General features: G+C 37.8%; 1 protein-coding gene and 1 long non-coding RNA gene across 7 annotated transcripts in view; one reads left to right on the top strand and one right to left on the bottom strand.

Moving 5' to 3' along the window:
* Positions 1–23,476, top strand: part of LOC105488850 (ubiquitin specific peptidase 3) — an 88,749-nt gene that overhangs the window by 34,414 nt on the left and 30,859 nt on the right. For 4 of the 5 annotated variants that reach the window (XM_011753323.3, XM_011753347.3, XM_011753340.3 and 1 more), the window contains 4 exons: positions 14,774–14,857; positions 18,184–18,265; positions 19,679–19,761; positions 21,417–21,530. In XM_011753323.3, coding sequence (XP_011751625.1) covers positions 14,774–14,857; positions 18,184–18,265; positions 19,679–19,761; positions 21,417–21,530 — 363 coding nt within the window. Of the gene's footprint in view, positions 1–5,817; positions 6,356–14,773; positions 14,858–18,183; positions 18,266–19,678; positions 19,762–21,416; positions 21,531–23,476 lie in introns of those variants that run through there. The other variant, XM_011753388.3, reaches the window with a different exon arrangement.
* The window catches only part of LOC139364453 (uncharacterized), a 33,750-nt gene continuing 25,129 nt past the window's right edge, over positions 14,856–23,476 (bottom strand). For both annotated transcript variants that reach the window (XR_011626450.1, XR_011626449.1), the window contains 4 exons: positions 19,982–20,076; positions 18,349–18,498; positions 17,780–18,125; positions 14,856–17,341 (listed from right to left, as the gene is read on the bottom strand). This is a non-coding gene — a long non-coding RNA (uncharacterized lncRNA). The remainder of the gene's footprint in view (positions 17,342–17,779; positions 18,126–18,348; positions 18,499–19,981; positions 20,077–23,476) is intronic.

Here is a 23,476-nt window from a genome sequence, read left to right as displayed (position 1 = left end):
CGGCTTACTGCACGCTCCACCTCCCAGGTTCACGCCATTCTCCTGCCTCAGCCTCCTGAGTAGCTGGGACTACAGGTGCCCACCACCATGCCCAGCTAATTTTTTTGTATTTTTAGTAGACACAGGGTTTCACCATGTTAGCCAGGATGGTCTCGATCTCTTGACCTCGTGACCCACCTGCCTCGGCCTCCCAAAGGGTCTTTTACATTTTTACAGGTTCAACACCATTAAATTTTGGCTATTGAATAGACATCTTAAGGGTTATTCATTCAGATCACTACTGTTTTTAATGATCATTTGTGTGGAAGGTGTCCAGACCTGGAGAGAGAGAAGCTAGAGGTAGGTGAAGATTTCAGTAAAAATGAAAATCCTCCCAAGATTTTCACACAAAGGTTAGTGCTCAGTTTATTGTATTTGCTGTTGTGAAACACTCCTACCAAAGTTAAGCATTAGCCAGGCAGTTAAAGCAAACATTTGCATTCCCCTTTCCCTCAGGAAACTTCCGTACTAGAGTGATGTGGCTACCTAATTCGCAGAACTGTGTGTTTCTGTGTGCTTGTATTTCTGCTTTAGACAACAGAAATTAATATCATTCTTGAAGTATCTGTCTCACATTGTCATGGGCCACATCGTCCTATAGTACCAGATACTGAGAACATTCATTCTTGATTTTCAGTTAGCAATGTGAATGAATTGCTTAATGGGGGACTTTGGAAGTACAATTAAATCACTGTGTGCTATAACAAGTTTGTCGTTGTTTTCTTGCTGTTGGTAAGATTCTGAGGAAACTAACTCTTTAAGAAAATTTTAATTATCTTGATGGAGTGAAATTATATTCAAGGCCCTTTAAAAATGTAGATTATATATTTTAGTATCTTTATCCATTGCATTTTAGGGGCATATTTTATTAACTAGAAATGGGAATTGAATTGGTTTTATATCGCTATAGTCTGCTAAGGTATATGTTGTTTCATGGTAGAATTGGAATTAAATGGAAAATCTTGAACCTTGGGGAGCGTATACTGTGATGGAGTCTTCTTGGCTGACTGCCAGGCTTTTGTGTGAAGTTGTACAGAGCTGCAAGTGTGTGGACACCCAGAGCTGCTGAATTCAGGAAGGGAGCTGCAGCTGGTCGCATTATCGGCTCATTTGTGGGTTTTAGAACGAAATGCCAGGGAATCACCCTGTAGCATTACACTGAAGGCCTAAAAGGAATCCGTGATAGTTGTAAATTGATGAAGATGTAGTTTAACATTCCTCCCACACCTCACTGTGATGAAGAAACAAACAGATTTCCTATTTCTGTGTGGAGTGTGTACATGTGTTGTTTTCTAGTGCCCGTTAGTAATTTTACTTCAATTTATTAATTTTCCTTGTACACTAATTTCTTGTGGTTAGACTGAACAATTGATATCAGAGGTAAAACACTGGTGCATTAGGTTTAAGGTGTTTGATTATAAATATCTTGACTAAAGTCAAAGCCTTTTTTGCAGTATGCTCTGTCCCTAGAGAAGTTACAACATATTCTGAGGCTTTCAGTTCTTCTTTCCCTACTTTCCCCTTGTCAAGACTCCCTGCCCTGTCCTATGTTTGCAATCCTTCATGAAGTTATCACTGAACTCTTCTCTTCCCCCAGTTCCAGTTGTAGCTGAATGTAATCTTTCCTGAACTCACAGCTCTTGGAATCCTTATAATTTCCTGCTGCACGTTCGTTAGTTGTAAATGTCCTTGGAGACTGCAGACACCATATCTCAGATCTTTGTATTCTTCCCAAGTATGCAGTGTCTGGTGCAGAGTAGGCGACATATGTTTGAAAGACTGAATTTTGTTAACTGTCTTTCAGAAACGGGGAAGGTTATATCAGAGCTGTAATACTGTGTCCCCTGATCATCTTGAGGGACTAAAGAGCCATATAACATTTTTCCTGCAGAAGACTTAAATCATGATATAGGTGAACTACTTCATTTCCCTCCCAAGATGGACACCCTCATAGAGCAGTGCCCCTCCACCTTGATGTAAACAGGGGCCCAGGGAGGAAGCATGCATTAACCAGGCAGAACCATATAAATCGGGTTACTGTTTCATAAGAGAGAAAGCAGTGCCAAAAGGAACGATTCTGATTTGACACAAACCCACTTCTTAAGGAGATAAGCAGATTAACTTGAAAATGAAAGGTAAATTAAGATTTCGATGAAAATAAAAATCTTCCTAAGATTTCACACAAGAGCTAGTGTTTAGTTTACTGTTTGTTAGGTAGTATTTCATTTGCTCCCATCCCGATTTCCCTCCCCTAACCAATACATATGGAATTTTATGTGGTGTACATTATTGTGATTGAGAAGAAACAAAGATTAAAATTAGAACCTTTGATTTTTTTTATGGAGGTAGACTTTTGGAGTTAATAGATTTAAAATACTGAACCAATAAGTTTTGACGTCTGACATAGTCTTGTCAACTTTAATATCCTTATCAGTAATGGCTGAATTTTTGAGAATGAAGAATTATGAAAGGAATATTAAAAGTATATTCCTTTAGGGCAGGTAATGTTTTAAAGCATCCTTTCAAATGAAGAAATATTGTGAAATGTGAATCATTTGTCTAGAAAAGAGGCTTGAATTTCAGATTTTAAACACTTGTAATAAATAACAATTTTAATTAAAGTGAACATAAAGCTTTATTTGTGAGTTTAGATAATGAATCATTTCCTACAGCAGTTGTGATTTAAAATTTTTAAAAAGGAAAATATTTTGTTGACTGTTCTTATAAACTATTTGGATCCATATTTTCAATGTAAAAAGTTAGACAACAGGGAGAGTTTTATTTATTTAACAATAACATTTTGAAGTTTAAGAAGAAACTTTCTAATAGAGGTAATCTAAAAACATAAAAGGCTCTTCCTTAAGATATGCTGGTACTTGTTTGCTTTTAACAAAGCAATGGATATGAGTTTGCTCTGCAGGTATTCTTCTAATTTTCCATAACTGGCTTCTTTGGTGGCAATACATCAGAGTTTAGTAAGAGAATTTAAAATCTTCTTGCTTCCTAAACAAATTATTTTAGATTTTAACCTTTCTCAGTTTGAAATAGATGAAATCACTAGAATATCATCTTCCTTTTTTTTTTTTTTCAGTATTACTGTCATTTATAATAAAACCAGAGGTCAAATTTGCCTGTAAATATCAAAATGTCATAGAAGTGAATGAAAAGGAGCTTGAAACTTAAGGATCTGTCATGTTTCAGGGGTTTTTGTTGCATAAGAGGTTTTATTTATTTATGTATTTATTTATTGGTATTAGTATTATGCATGGCTTACTGTAGAAAGATAGCTTTGTAGCCAGTAAATTAAAAGACTTGTTTCTTTACTATTGCATAAAGAAGGTTTTATTTGTATGATTATTCCTTCTTGTGAGTGAAGAATGGTTTGCTTTGGGAATATTTTCTTAGTTCTTCAAGGACAGGATGTGGAAATCTTGAGTCTGGCTCTGTAGCTGAGGCTGGAGTGCAGTTGTGCCATCTTGGCTCACTACAAGCTCCACCTCCCGGGTTCATGCCATTCTCCTGCCTCAGCCTCCCGAGTAGCTGGGACTACAGGCGCCTGTCACCTCGCCTGGCTAATTTTTTGTATTTTTAGTAGAGATGGGGTTTCACCATGTTAGCCAGGATGGTCTTGATCTCCTGACCTCGTGATCCGCCCTCCTCGGCCTCCCAAAGTGCTGGGATTACAGGCGTGAGCCACCGCGCCTGGCCAATGTGGAAATCTTGACTTGGGTAACTTCAATAGCACTAACAACAGGAATTGAAAAAAACTTAGAATTTTAAAGCTGAGAAAGAGGTAGAGATTTTTCTCTGGCTTGGGTATGACATATATGTTATTCAGGATGGTAGCAATTGAGCAATTAAATGTGGCCAGTGTGAAGAATTAAGTGTTTTTTATTTTAATATTTAAATAGCCCCGTGTAGCTACTAGCTACTATTGGACAGTGCAGCCTCAAACTGTTAAAATGTAACATTAAGTATATTAATGTTATAAACTTTCAAAACCTTAAGATAGAAATCTAACAGAAACTCCAAAAAGAAAATAGGCCAGTTTTACTAAATAAAATACTGTAGTTGCAAATAACTATGACTTAAAGCAAAGCTAACCCAGTTAGCTATCAGAAAGAAAAATATATAATTACCAAGTAGAGTTAATTTCACCTGAGTTCTATGAACATATTCATTATTAAAAGAAACCTCAGATTATTGTCCCATTGGAAGCAAAATATACTTTATTTCCAAGAGCCATTTCTTGTTTTAAACAACTAATAACATTGAAATAAAAGGAATCTTAAGCCCTTATAGTTTGCCAAAAACCAGAAAGCAGATATCATATACTAAATGAGGAAATGCTGAAGCCATTTCCGTTATATCAGAAACAAGACTAATACTTCCTGAAATCATTCACATGATTGTCACTATTATTAAGCATTGTTTTGGTAGTTTTAACCATTGCAGTAAGACAGTAGACAGTAAGTCAAATAATTTGCATAAATATTGGAAGCAAAAAATTGTTTCTACTTTCAAATGATATGATAGAATAGCTGGAAAGCCCGGGGGGACTCTAGTAGAAAACAGCAATGAGGATTAAATATAAGACACTTTGGAAAGCTGATGTATGAGAAATATAAACAAACTAATGGCTTTCTCTTTATTAGTAGTCATCAGTTGAAAATGGAAATGACCAAGCAAAAGTATTCAACAGAATGACAAAACTATCAGTTACACCTAGGAATAAATGTGTTAAAGAAAGGTACAAAGTGAAGGTAATGCCCCTTATGAAGAAAACTTGATATTATAATAAGTAGTCCTTTTCTCCCTCAGTTTTTGTCTTCAAAATGTTTACTTGGGACAGATCCTGGTTTACATGATGGTCCTTAAACATATTGTGAACATTAAAAAACAAAAAACAAAAACACACCTTTTTACTCAATAAATAACATTTGTTGAGAAGCTGCTATGTGCTAGGGACCTAGTTTCTAGTGCAGTGGTCTCCAAAATAATGCACTGGCAGTATGGGAAGAGCATTTAGAACTACTGCACCGTTTTATTTGGAAGGAGAGAAAAACCTTTGTCAAATATTTCACACCTGCTGCCAGAGGTCTGTAGATTTGATGATTGTGTGCCATGGGTTACACACAGTCTCCTAAATCAGTTTCACCTGTGATGTCCTCTGTTTACTTTGAGCATTTTGCATTATATATCTGCTTAGTTATATGGATTTATTCCTTCCATGTAACATGTTTAGCCAAATGGACACATGTTTTAAAAGGTCTTAAATTCTGCAAGGTAATGACGATGATGTAAACACAAGAAAAGGGCAAATGGACACATTTTCCTACTCCGTGCTCATCAGACACATTACAGGATAAAATTGGCTATCTAATAAAAACACAGACTAATAAGACCTAATAAGTTGGACAAAATGTTTAAAAATTACCATGAAGATGATAGGAAGTATGAATCTATATTCACTCTCATTAATGTCAAACCTTTACCTTATAGTATATTGCACTTTGAGAAATTATGGCCAGGCATGATGGCTCACACCTATAATCCTAGCACTTTGGGAGGCTGAGACAGGAGGATCCCTTGAGCCCAGGAGTTCGAGACTAGCCCGGGCAACATAGGGAGACACTATCTTTTTAAAAAAAAAAAAAAAAAAGGAAATTAGTTTAATAATAGTATGAAGATATTGTGAATAGCAAGACATTTAAAATAGTTTATTTCATTTCTAGCTCACTTTAAAAATTACTTTTTTGTAATATATAATTTAGATTTACTTATATAATTTATTAATACAAATGCATATGTATATACATATATATAGAATATAGTGGATACTCAGTTTTGTGGTTTATTTTTTAACTTGATTAGAAAGCTGATGAAAATAGCTTGAAGGCTTCCTTTGTAACTGAATGCAGGTCTGGATGCTCACTGCTTGTAAAGTCCAGTTAATACAAGTGAGGTCTGGTAGAAAGAAAGTAACTTTATTAACCAAAACTAGTAAAAAGGGAAGTAGCCGGATTTCTATCCAAAGTTATTGTTTTGACTTTAGTAGACTAGTGTTTTTTCTTTTAGAATTAGAGGGGGCATATAGTGCAGGGCAAAAACAGGAAGGAAACAAGTGTTTCTAAAGTTAGAATTTTTTAAAGGAAGTAAACCTACATTAAATGTTAGGCCGAGAAAACGATTGAGCCATGCTGCGTGTTTTCATTTTTGGAGAAGGAGAGAAGAATGTGAAGATGGAGACGACCGAATGAAGAATATTGTTTTGCCATTAAATAAGTGAATGGTGCGAAATGGAAAATATTGAGGGGTAAGAGAGTTTGTGGTATATGGGATGAAAGTTTAAAACTAGAGCAGGTAACACTGAAGTGAAAAGGAAGATTGGGAGGGAAGGGGTGGGAGATAAGAATATCTAAGCAAGGCTGACATTGTGGAGACCATCAAATACTATACTTAGTTCAGTTACAGATAGCTATGGATTTGAATGTTTCTGAGGGAAAAGGGAAAAATATGTACCAAAGGAAATAACCAAAGTATAGAAAAGAATGTTGTTTGAAGAGAAAAAAGATGAGTTTTTGAGAGTTTATAGAAAGAAAAGTAGCAAGGTTTAGGCAAGGTTAAATACTATACGTTAGAAATAAATCAGAATCTAAAAAGGCACATATAAAGTATGTGTGATGAGAAAATTGAGCAGTGTCATTTTTGTTGTTTATTAGTGTCAACTTGAAATAACTTTCAAGCTCTGATTTTATTCATTGTTTACCTCCCTAATTATGTAATATAATAAATAGCTTGTGTTTGTTATGAAAATTTACCTGCTACTTGATGTATCTTTTTTCAGTGCACAGTAGTAAAATCAGTTGTATATATCCTGTCTAACAGCAGTATGCATATTATACTATACTGTACATTTAATTAGGAGTTTATTAGCTGTTGGCTTAAATAAGTTTAAAACTACTTTATGATCATATTTGGCTCAATGAATTTGGATTTGAGACTAATCTTTACATAGCCAAGATGATAATGTTACTTGTCTCAGTCTTAGAAGTAAAGAAAGACACCAGTCTCCTTCTTACCTTCCTTTTTTATATCCTATTTCCTTATCTAACATCTGTAATATATACCCAACTACAATTTTCAAGTTTTTTTTTTAATGTTCAGTGTACTCACTTTTTCTTAAATACTTCTTTCTTTCTATTAAATACAGTCCTTATCTGACAAAAAGTCCATCAGAAGTAGAGCTTATCTTTAGGCCAGGCACGGTAGCTCCCAGCACATTGGGAGACTAAGGCAGGTGGATGGCTTTGAGCCCAGGAGTTCGAGACTAGCCTGGACAACATGGCAAAAACCCATCTCTACTAAAAGTAAAAAAACTAGCTGGGCATGGTGGCACTTGTCTGTAGTCTCAGCTACTCGGGAGGCTGAGGTAGGAGGATGGCTTGAGCCCAGGAGGTGGAGGTTGCAGTGAGCCGAGATCACACCATTGCACTCTAGCCTGGGTGACAGAGCCAGACCTTGTCTCAAAAAAAAAAAAAAAAAGTAGAGCTCATCTTTTCTTGAAGAGTAATTTAAAATCAGTAAGTCAAAACTTGCTTAGGTATAAATTTTATAGCCTAAAAGTTGGTCATATAATGTAGGCAGTTCCTGACTTCTGTTTATCACATGAAGTCCTATGTATATGAAGATGCTGAGCCCGGCCTCCTCTCCTAGAGGCCAGTCAGGTTATCTGAATCCTGCCTAAGCCTCTCCTGTCAGTTTCTCAGCACCAGTAGTATATAAAGAAGAAAGGAGAAATCGAGTGTTTTCAAATACTATGGATTTCAGCTACATTTTGGGACACATTTATTTCCACCTAGAATGTTTAACCGCATTTCATAGCATTTATTTCAAAGTGGGATATGCATTCCAGGCTTCAGAGGACCAATCTACATGTTTTTAAAACACAACCTATGAGTTACGTACTTTTTTGTACCACTTATTCTGACATATTCTTCTTAAAGGGAAAATTAAGAAGAGTGGCTAAACTTTTTTCCTGGTGTCAGAGGTATGCATAATTCTGACCAAAAAGCTTCAATACAATTGTAGTGAATCAGGAAAAGATTTTTAGAACTTTCAAATCCGTCTGTTTGCCTTTTTAAACACCACTATTAGTGGGACAATTTCTCATCTGAAGACTACCGGCAACATTTACATTTTCATTTATTTCCCACCTTTGCTACTTATTTTCTTTTGACCTCTGACCACAGAGGAAAAAGAAATCAAACCAGGGGAATGTAGGCAGCTAGAGAGGAATGTGCTGTGAGGCTAGCAGTTACACAGAGGAAGGAAACTAACATTTACTAATCCTCTACCATGTGACAGGCACTCTCACCTTAGAAGTTTGGACCTGTGGAAGCAGCTGTTTTCCTTAAAGAATAGCGGTAACAACAATCATAGTAATATATACAACTTGTATAAGATGAAATTCAAACAGTAGAAAAGTTATATTCTTAAAATAAATGTCCCTCTTAGTGACTGACTATAGGAACACCTAGAATTGGGTCTTAAGAAATAGAGATAGTTGTAAAAACCTAAAAAAAAAAAAAATTTAAACCAGTGAAAAACAAATCCAGCCAAAATAAAGTTGAGTTACGGCCGGGCATAGTGGCTTAGTCTTGTAATCCCAGCATTTTGGAAGGCTGAGGTGGGAGGATTGCTTGAACTCAGGAATTTGAGACCAGCCAGGGCAACACAGTGAGACCCTGCCACTACAAAAGTAAAAGAATTAGCCAGGCATGGTTACTCATGCCTGTAGTCACAGCTACTCGGTGGGCTGAAGCAGGAGGATCGCTTGAGTCCAGGAGGTCAAGGCTGCTGTGAGCTGTGATAGCATTGCTGCAAAGCAAGACCCTGTCTCAGTAGAGAGAGAGTGCGTGAGCGAGAGAGCCAGGAATGTAGTGGCTCATGCCTGTAGGCCCAGCACTTTGGGAAGCAGAATTAAACAATTGGTCAGGCATGGTAGGGTGCCTGCAGTCCCAACTACTTGGGAGGCTGAGGTGGAAGGATCACTTGAGCCCTGGCAATGGAGGTTGCAGTGAACTGAGATGGGGCCAGTGCAATCCAGCCTGGGTGACAGAATGAGACCCTGCCTCAAAAAAATAAATAGAGTTACAAAAAACTAAAAAAAAAAAAAAATTTAGAGAGTCACCCAGCTGGAGTGTAGTGATGTGATCATAGCTCACTGCAGCCTCCAACTCCTGAGTTCAAGTGATCTTCCCACCTCAGCCTCCCGAGTAGCTGGGAGGGACTACAGGTGCACACCATCATGCTTGGCTATTTATTTATTTATTTATTATTTTATTTTGGCTTTGTTTTGCTTTTTTGGAATGGAGTCTCACTCTGTTGCCCAGGCTGGAGTGCAGTGGCACAATCTCGGCTCACCGCAACCTCCGCCTCCTGAGTTCAAGCGATTCTCCTGCCTCAGCTTCCTGAGTAGCTGGGATTACAGGCACACACTACAACTCCTGGCTAATTTTTGTATTTTTTAGTAGAAACAGGGTGTCACCATGTTGGCCAGGCTGGTCTTGAACTCCTGACCTCAGGTGATCCACCCACCTTGGCCTCCCAAAGTGCTGGGATTACAGGTGTGAGCCACCTTGCCCAGTGAATTTTTTATTTTTTAATTTTCACAGGGATGGAGTCTTGCTTTGTTGCCCCGACTGGCCTAAAATTGAGTCTTTTTTCTTCCTTTCCTTTTTTGAGACTAGTCTGACGTCTGACTCTGTTGTCCAGTGTGGTGGCATGATCTCTGCTCACTGCAACCTCTGTCTCCCGGGTTCAGGCAATTCTCATGCCTCAGCCTCCTGAGTAGCTGGGATTACAGGCACATGCCACCATGCCTGACTATAAAATTGAGTTCTTATAGTTCAATAAAGTTAATTTCTTATCTCTTTATGCTAGTATTGTAGAATTTTGGGGCAGGTAGTATCTTAGATTCCCTACATTAGCAGTGCTATATAAAAGAGAACTAATGCAAGTCACATATGTAATTTTGAATTTTTTAGTAACCATATTAAAAAAGCAAAAAGAAACAGGTGAAATTATTTTTGATTGTATGTTTTTTAACCTAGTATATCAGAAATACTGTGTCAACATGTAATCAATATGAAATTATTAGAGATAGTTTGCACATTTTTTATATGAAATCCTTGAAATCCATTGTGTATTTTACATTTTAAGTATACCTCAACTCGTGAAATTTTCATTAAAAAATTTGATCTGTATTTAGATTCATAAAAATTGCAGTTAAAAAAGTAGATTCACACTGTTTCAAACATTGTTTTCCAATAAATCGAGTACCAAACAAATCATTTTTCTCCAATATTTGTATCTGTATTGACAAAAATTACTCTTCAGAATAATTGATTTGACTCAGAAGTGCAGCACTGTCAAAATATCCATGCAGGTTAAGTAAGTCCACTAACACTTGTAAAAACTTATTATTATCAACATGAAATTCAAAGGGGCATCATATAAATTGAAAATCAACTAAGTTTATCCATATCAACAAAGCATTTGTTGTATTTTTTTTTCATAGGTTTTGCAGCCAGTTTACACAGTGCTGTGCTGCTGCATGTTAATTCATGTTGAAAAATGTGTACAATCATTGATTTGTATTATAAAAAGCTTCAGTTTTAACATAAATTCTTGTACTTGTCTAGCTAGGTCATAAATAAGCTTTTTCTCTCCTCGGGTCTTCAAATCTAGCTAATTGATATGCATTGTGATATAGGGGTAACAGTGTAAATCACACTGAGATTTCTAAAAATCTATTCCTGGTTTACTCTTTGATTGTTGAATATTGGCAAGCATTTCTTTTGTTTCAAGAAAATCTGAATTAGAGTTACCAGAATTGTAAATCTTTGCAAAACTCTTCCTTGACTCAAGCAACCAACAGTAGCTAATAATGTGGTCATTAAATTCATTGTCTTCTATTTCTTTTAACAGTTCCATAAACTGGTGATGATTTAGAGCATTTGTGCATATGTACTGAACAATTTTGGGGTCTTTTTGAGACAGAGTCTAGCCCTTTCGCCAGACTGGAGTGCACTGGAGTGCAGTGGCGTGATCTCAGCTCACTGCAACCTCCGCCTCCCGGGTTCAAGCCATTCTCCTGCTTCAGACTCCTGAGTAGCTGGAACTACAAGCATGTGCCACCATGCCTAGCTATTTTTTGTATTTTTAGAAGAGATGGGGTTTCACCATATTGGCCAGAATGGTCTTGATCTCTTGACCTTGTGATCCACCCGGCTCGGCCTCCCAAAGTGTTGGGATTACAGGCATAAGCCACCATGCCCAGTCTGAACAATTTTAATAGCTGCCTCCATGATACAGTCTGCCTCAGGGCACAGATATTTGCATTGTGTTTCACACAGCAGAACAAAGTAATCAGAGAAATAAATCCAACAAATACAGATGTTTGAACACTGTGTTGCTGGAAACTGACTTTTTTATATCTAGCTGAAAGTTACACATGTAGAGAATTCAAAAATATCTACAATATAAGATCAGTTTTTAAATTTAAGATTGCAAATAGATGAAGACATTTCTCTGTAAATTTGAAGGTCATTTGAGACAGATATACCTATAGTATTAATTGGGCATTATCTCTTCTAAAATTCATCTAAAGCTAAAAATACTTGTAACTTTTCAAATGCTGACTTAATTGATCTTTAGTATTGTTAGAAGGGCCTTTTTGTTCACTGACAGTTGCTTGATGTCTCAAAGATTTTTCACTTTCTGTAAAATATCTTTTTAGTTTTTTTCCTCATAATTTAAAAATACAATTTCCTTAACTGAAATAATTTAATTTTTCATCTCACCATCTTAAAATTGTTTTCTACATTGAACAAGAATCTGAACTAGTCAGGCGCGGTGGCTCACACCTGTAATCCCAACACTGTGGGAGGCTGAGGTGGGAGGATTGCTTGAGGCCAGGAGTTTGAGACCAGCCTGGGAAACAGGATACCCCAGCTGTATTTTTAAAAAATAAAGAAAAAAAGAACCCAAGCTGTTTTACAGCTGGCCGCTTACAAGCTCAAGTTCTGTAAAATCTTCAGGAATTTTTTTGTTTTACATTTAATTCTGATTTCACTGATTGTGACTCATTTTATTGATTATTTTTTAACTCAAGCCATTTTGTATTAAATTGAAATGCATTTGCTGAAAATGTCTCGTAACTGTTGTCTGTTATCTTAAAACTTTTTTTTACACAGCAGCTTTTTAATTTTGCTTTGCTGCAGCAAATTGCAATTGCCATTCTTTGTAAAATTTGTGACATACCTTGTTGAGTCTGTTTTCTTTTCATTTGATTCTTCCTCAGTAGTATACCTTCACTTGAAAGTAAACATTTTTCTATTTTTAAGCTAGAAAAATAATTTAATTATAAAATAATTAAAATAAGTATTTTAATTTAATTGCCAATTATGATTTACATAAGTGTCACTGTAACTTATGGTATCTGCATAAAAGGTTCAAATAAACCCATTACAGTGCTACATTGTTGCATAGAAAAATCATTTGAACTGACTCATTCTATCAGTTCTAGATTGGTGATATGCTTTTGTGTAATGCTAGAAATGACACATTTACCCAACTGTGTACTGCCATATATCTTGCACAATTTAATAATAAAAGCAGAATACAGTTCTACCAAACTATAACATTGTGCTTAATTGTAAAAGATTTTACACTGCTTCAGTTAAGAATTTATATTAATTAAAAGTTTTAAAACTTAAAATTGTATTCCTCAGTTGCCGTAGCCACATTTGCACAGCTCTAGAGTATAGATCAGCTTACTTTGGTGATGAAAGGGTAGAGAGGCAAAGCAACTGGACCCAGTTGGCCTGGAGGAACAGAGCAAGTCCGTAAATGAGTCTGTACTTTAACAAATGTAATTTTATATCCAAGGCTGACTTCATGTTATACCAAAAAGGATTACTTTAATTTAAAGAAATAAATCAGTTATTTAATTTACTTTGAAATAATTTATTTGTTTAAACAACCACTTATTTGTGGCAGTTAGAGGTTCAGTTTTCAATTAGATATTAATGGCATCCTATAAATACATAAAAAGCGATCTGAGTTTGCTCTTAGACTTCACTTTCCAGATAAATGCTAGCATTTCGAGTTTTGAACACTGAGTATTGTTTTATTCAAACTACATGCATAAATTTATACAAACATAAAATGAAAATGTAAGCAGAAATTCGAGTAGAGTAACGATACAATTTCATTCTTCAGTGAATGCTTAAGGTTTATAGAGGTACCAAATGCCTTAAGCCCAAATTTACAGACAAAGTAGATCTTATCCTCTTAATATTTGTGCTGAGAGGGAGCAAAAAATTAAAACTTTGCACTAATTTAATTTCTTTATGTGGTGGTTATAAGACCAGTGAAGAATTTTTTCTCCTGCTGGTAGTACTTTGATAATAGAAAATGGTCCAGGATATAAAAGACTGCTTTTGCTATTTGTGGAATTGTTGGGAACTGACTTTACACACTCAGAATATGTTAGAGAAATCTTGAATGACTGCCTGGGTGGTCAGTTAATGAGAGTATGTGTTAAATAATTACATATATAACATTGTAGTGACAGTTTTCAAAGCATCCACTTAAAATTTTCATTTCTCTGAGTAAAAGACACAAGCCTGCTTTTTTGTGTAATCTTTTAAAATTGCTTTTTCCCACCTCTTTCTCTCTCTTTCTTTCTGTCTCTTTTTAATAAAATGGTTTTCAGATATAAGATTTTTTGGGATTCTGCTAGAGATGACCTAATTTTTACTAATTGCTGTGCTTTCAAAGTTTTGTTTGCTGAGAATGGCAGGGTTATTTTTATTATTCTTTGGTAGTAATAACAAGTGGTTTCATGCAAAGCTGCATATTCAAAAGAATATCTTAGTGCCAGCTTGTCAGTTGTTTTTGTTAAAATTGGCCTTATCCCAGGAAAAAATTAAATGTTAATGCGTACAAGTTAAAGTTTATATTATGTGTGATTTGTTACATTATTTGCTTATTGTCTTGTAAAACACACAGAGTGTTGGTTTTTAAAAATAGCTTAAATATTTTTCTTCAAAGCACTTATCAATTGCCTGAATGATATAGTCACTGTTTTATACTTTTGTTTTGTAGTGCCTCAGAATGAAAGATCATTCTTCTCAACTCATCTGAATTCAATCTCTTTTAATTAAATTCTGTTTAAAATGTGCAGCTTTAACTTTAGTTTTTCTATTCAGATATCCCTACAGGCTAATTACCTTTTCACTGCTTTTCACTTAAATCTCTCCTCCCCCCAATTCCCCATTAATTTGGGTTGGGAAGTGTTACCTTAAAGCTTTAGGCTTAATGCTACATGAAAAGACTCGGTGCTTTTTATTTCATTTTCCATGTATTAGGCACCACTAAAAAGAATGTAACACGTGTAGCAGCTTATTTCATTTTCAAAGGAGGAATTGAAGAGCTTTTGAGTAAAAAACGTGAAAAGAAGCTCATGTTCATTGCCTACGTGGCTTTTAAAAAGACTCTTGAAAAACATTCCATTGTGAATTCCAGGTCCTCTTTAAACTTACCACCAGCAGTAACTGCCTGCAGAGCCATGTGATCATCTTGGCAGCAGCCAGGCCTTTTAGTGATTTCATTACTGTGGTTTCCTCAAGCTCTTTACACACATTGATTAATACTTTCCTTGCAGTTATCGCTGTGATGATTTTGTGGTCAATGACACCAAGCTGGGACTGGTACAGAAAGTCAGAGAACACTTACAGAACTTGGAAAAGTAAGTAAGAGGCCTTTGGAAAAAGAAGGGTCTAAGAATGGGGTTGAAGTATTTTTTAGAATTTTTGAGTGGGGTTTTTGTCGATGAGTTTTATTTATTTGCAAGGGGAATTTTGAGGGTACAAGGAAAGGGCAGAAAAAGGTGTGAAATCATCATAGAGTTACTTTTGATAATAGAAAACCCTTGTCAAATGTATTGTGAGGTCTACTAGGAAGCACTATTATTTATGCATCATTTTTTTTTTTTTTATTGTTTGTCCTTTAACTTTTTTTTTTTTTTTTTTTTTGAGACGGAGTCTCGCTCTGTCACCCAGGCTGGAGTGCAGTGGCCGGATCTCAGCTCACTGCAAGCTCCGCCTCCCGGGTTCACGCCATTCTCCTGCCTCAGCCTCCCGAGTAGCTGGGACTACAGGCGCCTGCCACCTCGCCCGGCTAAGTTTTTGTATTTTTAGTAGAGACGGGGTTTCACTGTGTTAGCCAGGATGGTCTCGATTTCCTGACCTCGTGATCCGCCCGTCTCGGCCTCCCAAAGTGCTGGGATTACAGGCTTGAGCCACCGCGCCCGGCCTTTTTTTTTTTTTTTTTTAATTTATTTATTATTATTATACTTTAAGTTGTAGGGTACATGTGCATAACGTGCAGGTTTGTTACATATGTATACTTGTGCCATGTTGGTGTGCTGCACCCATCAACTCGTCATTTACATCAGGTATAACTCCCAATGCAATATTTATGCATCATTTTTAAGGGAAATTAGGTTTAATGAACATATTGTCCACTTTGCATCTATGCAATAGCACAGGATCCTAGTTTCTTTTCCTTGCTTGTTAGGGGCAGTTAAATATCACTTGACATTAACAAGGAGCTATGAATACTTTGTCATCATAAAGAAATGAAACTATTTATGTGTGAACAGACTTTTCTTGGTATAGTCAAATAGCTTAGTTAGAGAAAACTCACTGGACCCAAGATTGAAGCAATAAACAGAAACCCAGCTAGCCATGCCTTTGAAGCTACAGTGCATAGAAGCATGGCTGTGGAATGACTGCTGACTCAAGTGAAATCTGTGTACATCACACCAAATCATTAAGTGCCATCTAATTTATTTTGGCAGTTGGTGTGTAGAAGTTATTGTGAAAACATGCACAAAGCAGGAATGCCTTAACAAACTTAAGTGTAAAGCCCATAGAATGTTTCAAAATTGCATACTGAAAGGAAATAACCTAACTTCTTTGAGGGCAATACTGCGTAGTGTTTGTTAAAACCAGACATGTATGTCTCATTGACTAACTAGATTATAAAGCCGATACTGGAAGAATAATGATTTCTTTAAACCAATTAAAGTACTTCAGGTTTAAGTACTTTTTGGTTTGTCGTCTTTTGGCTCTTTTTCAGAGTGCTTCTCTTCTAATTTGATGAGCCCTATCTAGGATTAGAGACAGATACACACAGATCCAAAATATTTAATTTTCTCTGAAAGTGTTCACAATAAACATGAAGTCTGAGATTCCTGAAGGAATGTATGTGTAGTATCACTCTTTGGTGTGGTGATGTCATTGTAAAGGTCTTAGTAACTTGATTATTTGTTATAGAAGTGGGTGGCTACCAGAATATTTTTTCTGCCACTTATGGTTTTCTCTAGGTAAAGACTACCCTCTCAGTCTGAAATAAATTAATCAGAACTAAATCAAAGGGAAAAGAGGGCATTTGGGAACCTGCATGCATTTATATAGTTAGGAAATCTTTTATTTCCGTTGACCACTTCATCAGATGAAAGGTGTCACAGACCACCTGTCTACACGTCTGCTTGGCCCCAGTGAAAAGTCTACCTTACAGTCCATTTCCTATGTTGAAAAACATTACCTAGATTCATTTGTGTGTTTTGCAAACGTTGGTTTAATCTGTAGTGGAATTTAGAAACTACCATCATATTTGTTTTACTTAACTTTTGACTATTCCACATGCCCCATGGAGCAGCACTGTCCAGCAGAACTTTCTGCAGCGACGGAAGTGTTCTCTATCCACTCTAATATGGTAACACTAGCCATACGTGGAAAGTGGCTAGTGCAACTCAGACGCTGAATTTTAAACTTCAAGTTTAATTAATTTAAATAGCCACCTGGAGTGAGTGGCTACTATATTAGATAGCAGGGATCTAGAAGATTCTGCATTTTGAGAGTCATTGAGGATAAAATGTAGTAACTTACATTTTTAAAAGGTGAAATGCCTTATTGATACAGGTTACAACTGCAAATGAACTCTTAGGCATTGTCATAAAGAGCATACATACTATGCTTGTGGTTTACCTTCCCCACTTCACAGAATTTGTGGAGGAATAATTGAACACTGTAGCGTATGGAATCGGTCTCTTCCTCTTGCAGTTACCAGTACTGTGAGAGAGACATACAGTTCTGAAGAATATTTTGAGGTTTGAAGCAACTGTCACTAGTTCTCATGTTTCAAAGACATAATTCATGTGGAAGTTCTGTAAGAAAAAATAATTATGTATTTACTTTGGATTAACTTGGTACTTTTAGAAGGTGGGAAATAATTGGCGGCCTTAAAAGTCTGTGTTGTTTAACCATAATTTTTACTTGCTTTAGATTAATTTGCCTGAGATACAAAAATTTTAAAGTGACCTTTTGAAAATAGAAATAACTTTCTGATAAATTTTAAGCAAAATATTTCTTACATCAAGAAAAATTTTGAGTGATTTTAATTCAGAATTTCTGCACTGATAAGGACGTGTTTTGGAATGTCCTTTGGCGCGTAGCTGCATCTAATGAATGTACATGTGCCTATATTCCTGTAACTTATTTATCATTCCTCAAACTCAGATCATATCCTCATCTATTAAGACAAATGAGCAAAACATGACATCTTTATATCGAAATTAAGAAAGACATAGCATGTGGAGACTTACTGTTAAATTTCAGAACAGTTGTGTCAGGCCAGGGTTTTCCTTTTGTTGTGAGGAATGAGCCTTCTGCTCTGTGAAGCTTCGCAGTGGGTCAGACAGTGAGAGTGGTGGTGGGGAGTGTCCCACGGGCTGCATCTTCTGACCAGCTTTGCCAGGAGCAGCATCCAGCCCACCTCTGCTGGACGAGCGGTGTCTGGCCCACCTCTGCTGGAGGAGCAGTGGGGATTTCCAAGGAAGTAGAGTTCCTCAGTTAACTTCAAATACGTGTGGGCCCCAGTGGGCCTGACGAAGCAGTCAGGGAGGTCTCCCTGCCCTAGGTCTTGAGGGCAGCTGGAGTTTATTCTTTGACCTGTGGTGTAGCATGCATATATTAATAACTTTTTCACTATCTGTTTGTGTTTTAATAGCTCAGCTTTCACAGCTGATAGGCATAGGAAAAGAAAACTTTTGGAAAACTCCACACTAAACAGCAAGTTATTAAAAGTAAATGTAAGTAATTAAAATTTATTCAAATATAAGAGTTAGTTGAGATTTAATCATTGTTTTGTTACAACTCTAACATGTAAAGTTACCTGTTACAGACTTTCTTATAAATGTGTGTCTTGGATTTGGAGTATTTTACACAATGTTTGCCACTTGTACTGTCGATTATTGCTGTGACCCCAGTGAGTCCATCTGTCAGCACCTTCTTCCCATCAGCATTACTGCTGTGCTCCTCTGCCCTAGAAAACAGTTCACTCTTAATACCTGCTCACACTCCTTACTCATCAGGAAACCCAGCCTTCATTTTTAAGACTAAGTCTTTAGGTTCAGGCAGCTTTTCCTTTTTTTGAGACGGAGTCCTGCTCTTTAGCCCAGGCTGGAGTACAGTGGCGCATTCTGGGCTCACCGGAACCTCCACCTCCCAGGTTCAAGTGATTCTCCTGCCACAGCCTCCGCCTCCCAAGTAGGTGGGACTACAGGTGCACACCACCGCGCCTGGCTAATTTTTGTATTTTTATTTTTATATATTCTTTTTTGAGACGGAGTCTCACTCTTATCACCCAGGCTGGAGTGCAGTGGCATGATCTTGGCTCATTGCAACCTCAGCCTCCTGGGTTCAAGCAGTTCTCCTGCCCCAACCTCCCGAGTAGCTGGGATTATGGGTGCACGCCACGCCCGGCTAATTTTTTCTATTTTAGTAGAGACAGAGTTTCACCGTGTTGCCCAGGCTGGTCTTGAACTCCTGAGCTCAGGCAGACCACCCACCTCAGCCTCCCACAGTGCTAGGATTACAGGCATGAGCCACCACACCCGGCCTTTTTGTATTTTTAGTAGAGACAGAGTTTCCCCATGTTGGCCAGGCCGGTCTTGAATTTCTGACCTCAGGTGATCCACCCACCTCAGCCTCCCAAAGTGATGGGATCACAGGGGTGAGGTGCCTGGCCTCAGGCAGCTTTTCAAGATTAATATCCCATTGTTAGGAAAATGCGTGTTGGTCATTTATATATGGCTTAGAGTTAAAAGTTTGGGGACAAAAATACTTGGGGCATATATATTTATATTTTTCCATTTTTCTTAGTTTTTATAGAATCTTAAAAAGGCATTAAATCTTAAATGTTATTTTAAGGATTTCCTGTTTTTTGCATTGTGTACTCCATGGTACTCATTAATGGTGATTTCCTCATAAGCTTTCCATAAAATACTTCCTTTTAGAACAACCCCAGGATCAGAAACAGCCTTCTAAAAATATCCAGACATTTATACAGAGACTAGTTTGTTTCAAATATTCATTGGACAGAAAAGGACCAATTCCAAATTGGCTTGGTGCTAGAGTTTCAGAGGCCTTGCCTTAGCTTTGATGTTTGAAACAGTTGGCCTTTCCTTGGCATTACTGATGGCCTCTTCTTGCACCACTTACAGGGAAGCACCACTGCCATTTGTGCCACAGGCCTTCGGAATTTGGGGAACACGTGTTTCATGAACGCCATCCTTCAGTCACTCAGGTAACACTGCAGTCAGAGCTTAAGCGTCTGACATTAAAGGTTAAGAGCAACGGCTCTGGCTTCCTATCTTGTCTACCACTGACTCTAGTCATATGGTTTGGGGCAAGATACCTTAATTTCCTGTGCCTTCATTTCCTCATCAGTAAAAGTGGGGACAGTAGTTCCTACCTCATGGAGTAGTTGGGAAGATTAAATAATGTAATTTGTCTAACATACTTACAGCAGTGTCCGGCAGTGAATAGTTGTTTGCGGTTATTTCCGGTTGCTTCTTGAATAGGCTGGAACTGAGGTCAGCAAACTTTTTCTGTGAAAGGCCTGATAGTAAACATTTTAGTATTTCAGGCTACAGTCTCTCTCATATATTCCCCCACCACCCTGCCCTTTATTAAAACAGCACTTTAGGGCCGGATGCAGTGGCTCATGCCTGTAATCCCAGCACTTTTGGAGGCTGAGGAGGGCAGATCACCTGAAGTCAGGAGTTCTAGACCAGCCTGGCCAACATAGTGAAACCCCGTCTCTACTGAAAATACAAAAATTAGCTGGGCGTAGTGGCGTGTGCCTCTAGGCCCAGCTACTTGGGAGGCTGAGGCAGGAGAATCGATTGAACCCAGGAGGTGGAGGTTGCAGTGAGCCAAGATGGTGCCACTACACTCCAGCCTGGGTGACAAAGTGAGACTCTGCCTCCAAAATAAATAAATAAATTAATTAATTAATTAAACAACACTTTAAAAATGTTAAACTCGCTTTAAGAGCTGCGTGGTGGAGGGCTAGATTTGGCCTGTGGGCCACAGTTTGCAGACCCTGGATTACAGAGAACCTTGTTCAAAGAGCTTATTTCAGTCATTAGTTGAGTCTTAACCCATTTATGCCAGAAGTTGCAATTTTTTTTGTATGAAAAACCAGACCTTGTCGATGACCCTGAGCAGTAAGATATAAATAACTCCTAGAAACTTAGCATTCCAATAATGGAACACTAGGCATAAATGGGTTAATCAAGGTCATAAGATGAGATGTCTTCAAAATATGAGACAAGTAGTAAAAATAAAATAGTCAACAAGGCTGATCTAAGTTTTGTAGAATAAATTATTTTGAAAGTTGCATACTTTTAGATTTTAATGAGACATCAAAGGCCAGAATAAATGACCTTCCCAAGGTGACACTGCTGATAAGAAGCGGAAGGCATGTTTGATCTCTCCGGGAAGGCACTGCCTCTCAGCTTACCTCTTCTTGCTCAAAGAGGAAATTATAGTTACTACCGAATTCTCCTTATGATTCTGTACAGTGTATCAAAATAATATGGTCAGCTTCATGGTTTGTTTTTATTTGAGGAAATTACTGAATACCTGGAAACAAGCAACTGTAAAGAAAGAAATGGTGACTCCTATAACTGGAGGGAAAATTGGGGATTGTTTTGAAAAGGGATTTTGTTTTCAGTTCTTTTTTGTTTTTGTTTTTTACAAAGTCATCTGTCTATACTATTTTCTTAGAAGGAAGAATCATAATGAAGAAACTGAATGCAAGAGATTGCATTGAATACAATTTAAATGAGACAATTGAAAAATTGCAGTTTCAAAATGTATATGTAGGCTTCATCAACTTTCTTTACAGTCCTATTCTTTTCTTTTTACAATATTTTTCCCTTCCTTTTAAAATAGTAACATTGAGCAGTTTTGCTGTTATTTCAAAGAACTGCCCGCTGTGGAGTTAAGGAATGGGAAAACAGCAGGAAGGCGGACATACCACACCAGGAGCCAAGGGGATAACAATGTGTGAGTTGCAAGAATATGTCCTTTTGGCTTTGAGTTACAAAACAAATTACTCTCACTGGTGGTTCCCATTATATTATGTGAGCTCACAGGCACATGCCTTAAAAAAAAATCTTCTGAAAATTGTGTTTAAGTATCTAGCTGGCAATCTTAATAATTGTAGGAATTCCGGCTGGGCATGGTGGCTCACACCTGTAATCCCAGCACTTTGGGAGGCTGAGGTGGGTGGATCACTTGAGGTCAGTCAAGACCAGCCTGGTCAACATGGTGAAACCCCATCTCTACTAAATATACAAAAATTAGCTGGGCGTAGTGGCGGGCGCCTGTAGTCCCAGCTACTCAGGAGGCTGAGGTGGGAGAATTGCTTTAACCCAAGAGGCGGAGCTTGCACTAAGCCGAGATCACGCCACTGCACTCCAGCCTGGGTGACAGAGCGAGATGCCATCTCAAAAAAAAAAAAAACAAAAAAAAACAAAAAACCTTATTGGGATTCTTTTATTTACCATAACAGGAGGGATAAATTTAGCATTCTGCTTATTGACTGCAGATTTGGGCATTGGAGAATTGGCATCTAGATGTGAAATGCAGTTCTACCAGTAGGCAACGATGAATCTTATTAGTCCCTGTGAACTGATTTGTCTCACAGTATTAGGTAATCCTGTCTTGGATACTGAAATTAATTTGTAGTCAACAAACTAGTTGTGGGGGAATAAAGTCAATTTTTGGTTGATATAGAGAGGGGGAAAAAACAGACAAGTGCTCATTAAGAACCAGTCCTGTATCCTCATTTGGTGTAGACCTCCGTTATTTGTGGTTCAGAAGATCTATCATTATGACAATTGTAGGGGGTACATTTTTCGTGTCTTAATTTTACAGCTCTTTTTTCAGAAGGACTGTGGCTCATACTCCTTATGTATTGAATGTTTTCTCTGTCTGCTCCTCCACTTCCACACACTCCCATTCTCACTCATTCTGAGGGACCATCCTGTGATTTGACACTGTCCTGCCTTGGTGGCTGAGGGAGAGTAGGACTCAACATGTCAGAATGGTGGGCAGCAGGGCCAGAGTCACAGTGCAGGGAAACTGGGAAGCCAGGCGTGGAGCAGGGCTGGAATGACATCACTACAAGTGGTGTTTGAAGGGAGTTTCCTTCACAGCAGCATCTGGGATGAGTTGAGCAGCATCTAGGATGAGTTGAAAGTGCCTACTTTCAAGGAGGCTTTGCACTCTACAGCAATCAGGTCAGAGGGGACAGCAGTGAAACAGCAGAAAAAATACATGTGTATGAGTTAAGAGAAGAATTAACGTAGTACTTGATGTATTCGTGTCATGCAGGGTTGAGTTTCAGACTGCAGAAATTGCCTTTGGCTGATTTAGGCAGAAAAGGAATTTACTGCAGGGATATTGGTGAGCTAATCATAATGGGTGAGTGAAAAATCAGGTCTGGAGTCCAAGGCAGCAGCACTGCAGTCACAGTCACCCCACAGAACTGTCCTGTAAGGCCACCACTGCCTCTGGTGCCCAGCGCAGCAGCAGAGTTCCTGTTGCCAGCACTGCTGGAGATGGGTGCTGGCGGACGCGGCCATGCTGCTGCCCTGCACTCCGGATGGTGCTCTTTGTCCCCACTGCTACCAGAGAGGATTTGGTGCCGTCCCTTCTTCTTTGTGTCACTATGTGTCACTTCTTTGTGTCACAGGCTATGTACCTGTGCTCTGACTGCAAGGGAGCCTGAGAAGGCAAGTGTCTGGCTGTTTAGCTTTAGAAGTGGGAGGCAAACTCTTAAAGTGGGGATTCTCAAACATAGGAAGAGGGTTCAAGTATTAGGAAGTCAAAAACATGATTTGTATTCCAGGGTCCTACGTGATCGTGAGGGTTGAGAAAGAAGATACTGAGATTCTCTGGGATATCAATCAAGTATCCAAAAATATGGTGCTTATATTGACAGCTAT

Source organism: Macaca nemestrina, chromosome 7 (genome assembly GCF_043159975.1).
Source record: "Macaca nemestrina isolate mMacNem1 chromosome 7, mMacNem.hap1, whole genome shotgun sequence".
NCBI classification, from domain to species: Eukaryota; Metazoa; Chordata; class Mammalia; order Primates; family Cercopithecidae; genus Macaca; species Macaca nemestrina.
The sequence above is the reverse complement of the archived record's forward strand: the minus strand, read 5'-3'. Positions and strand labels throughout refer to the sequence as shown.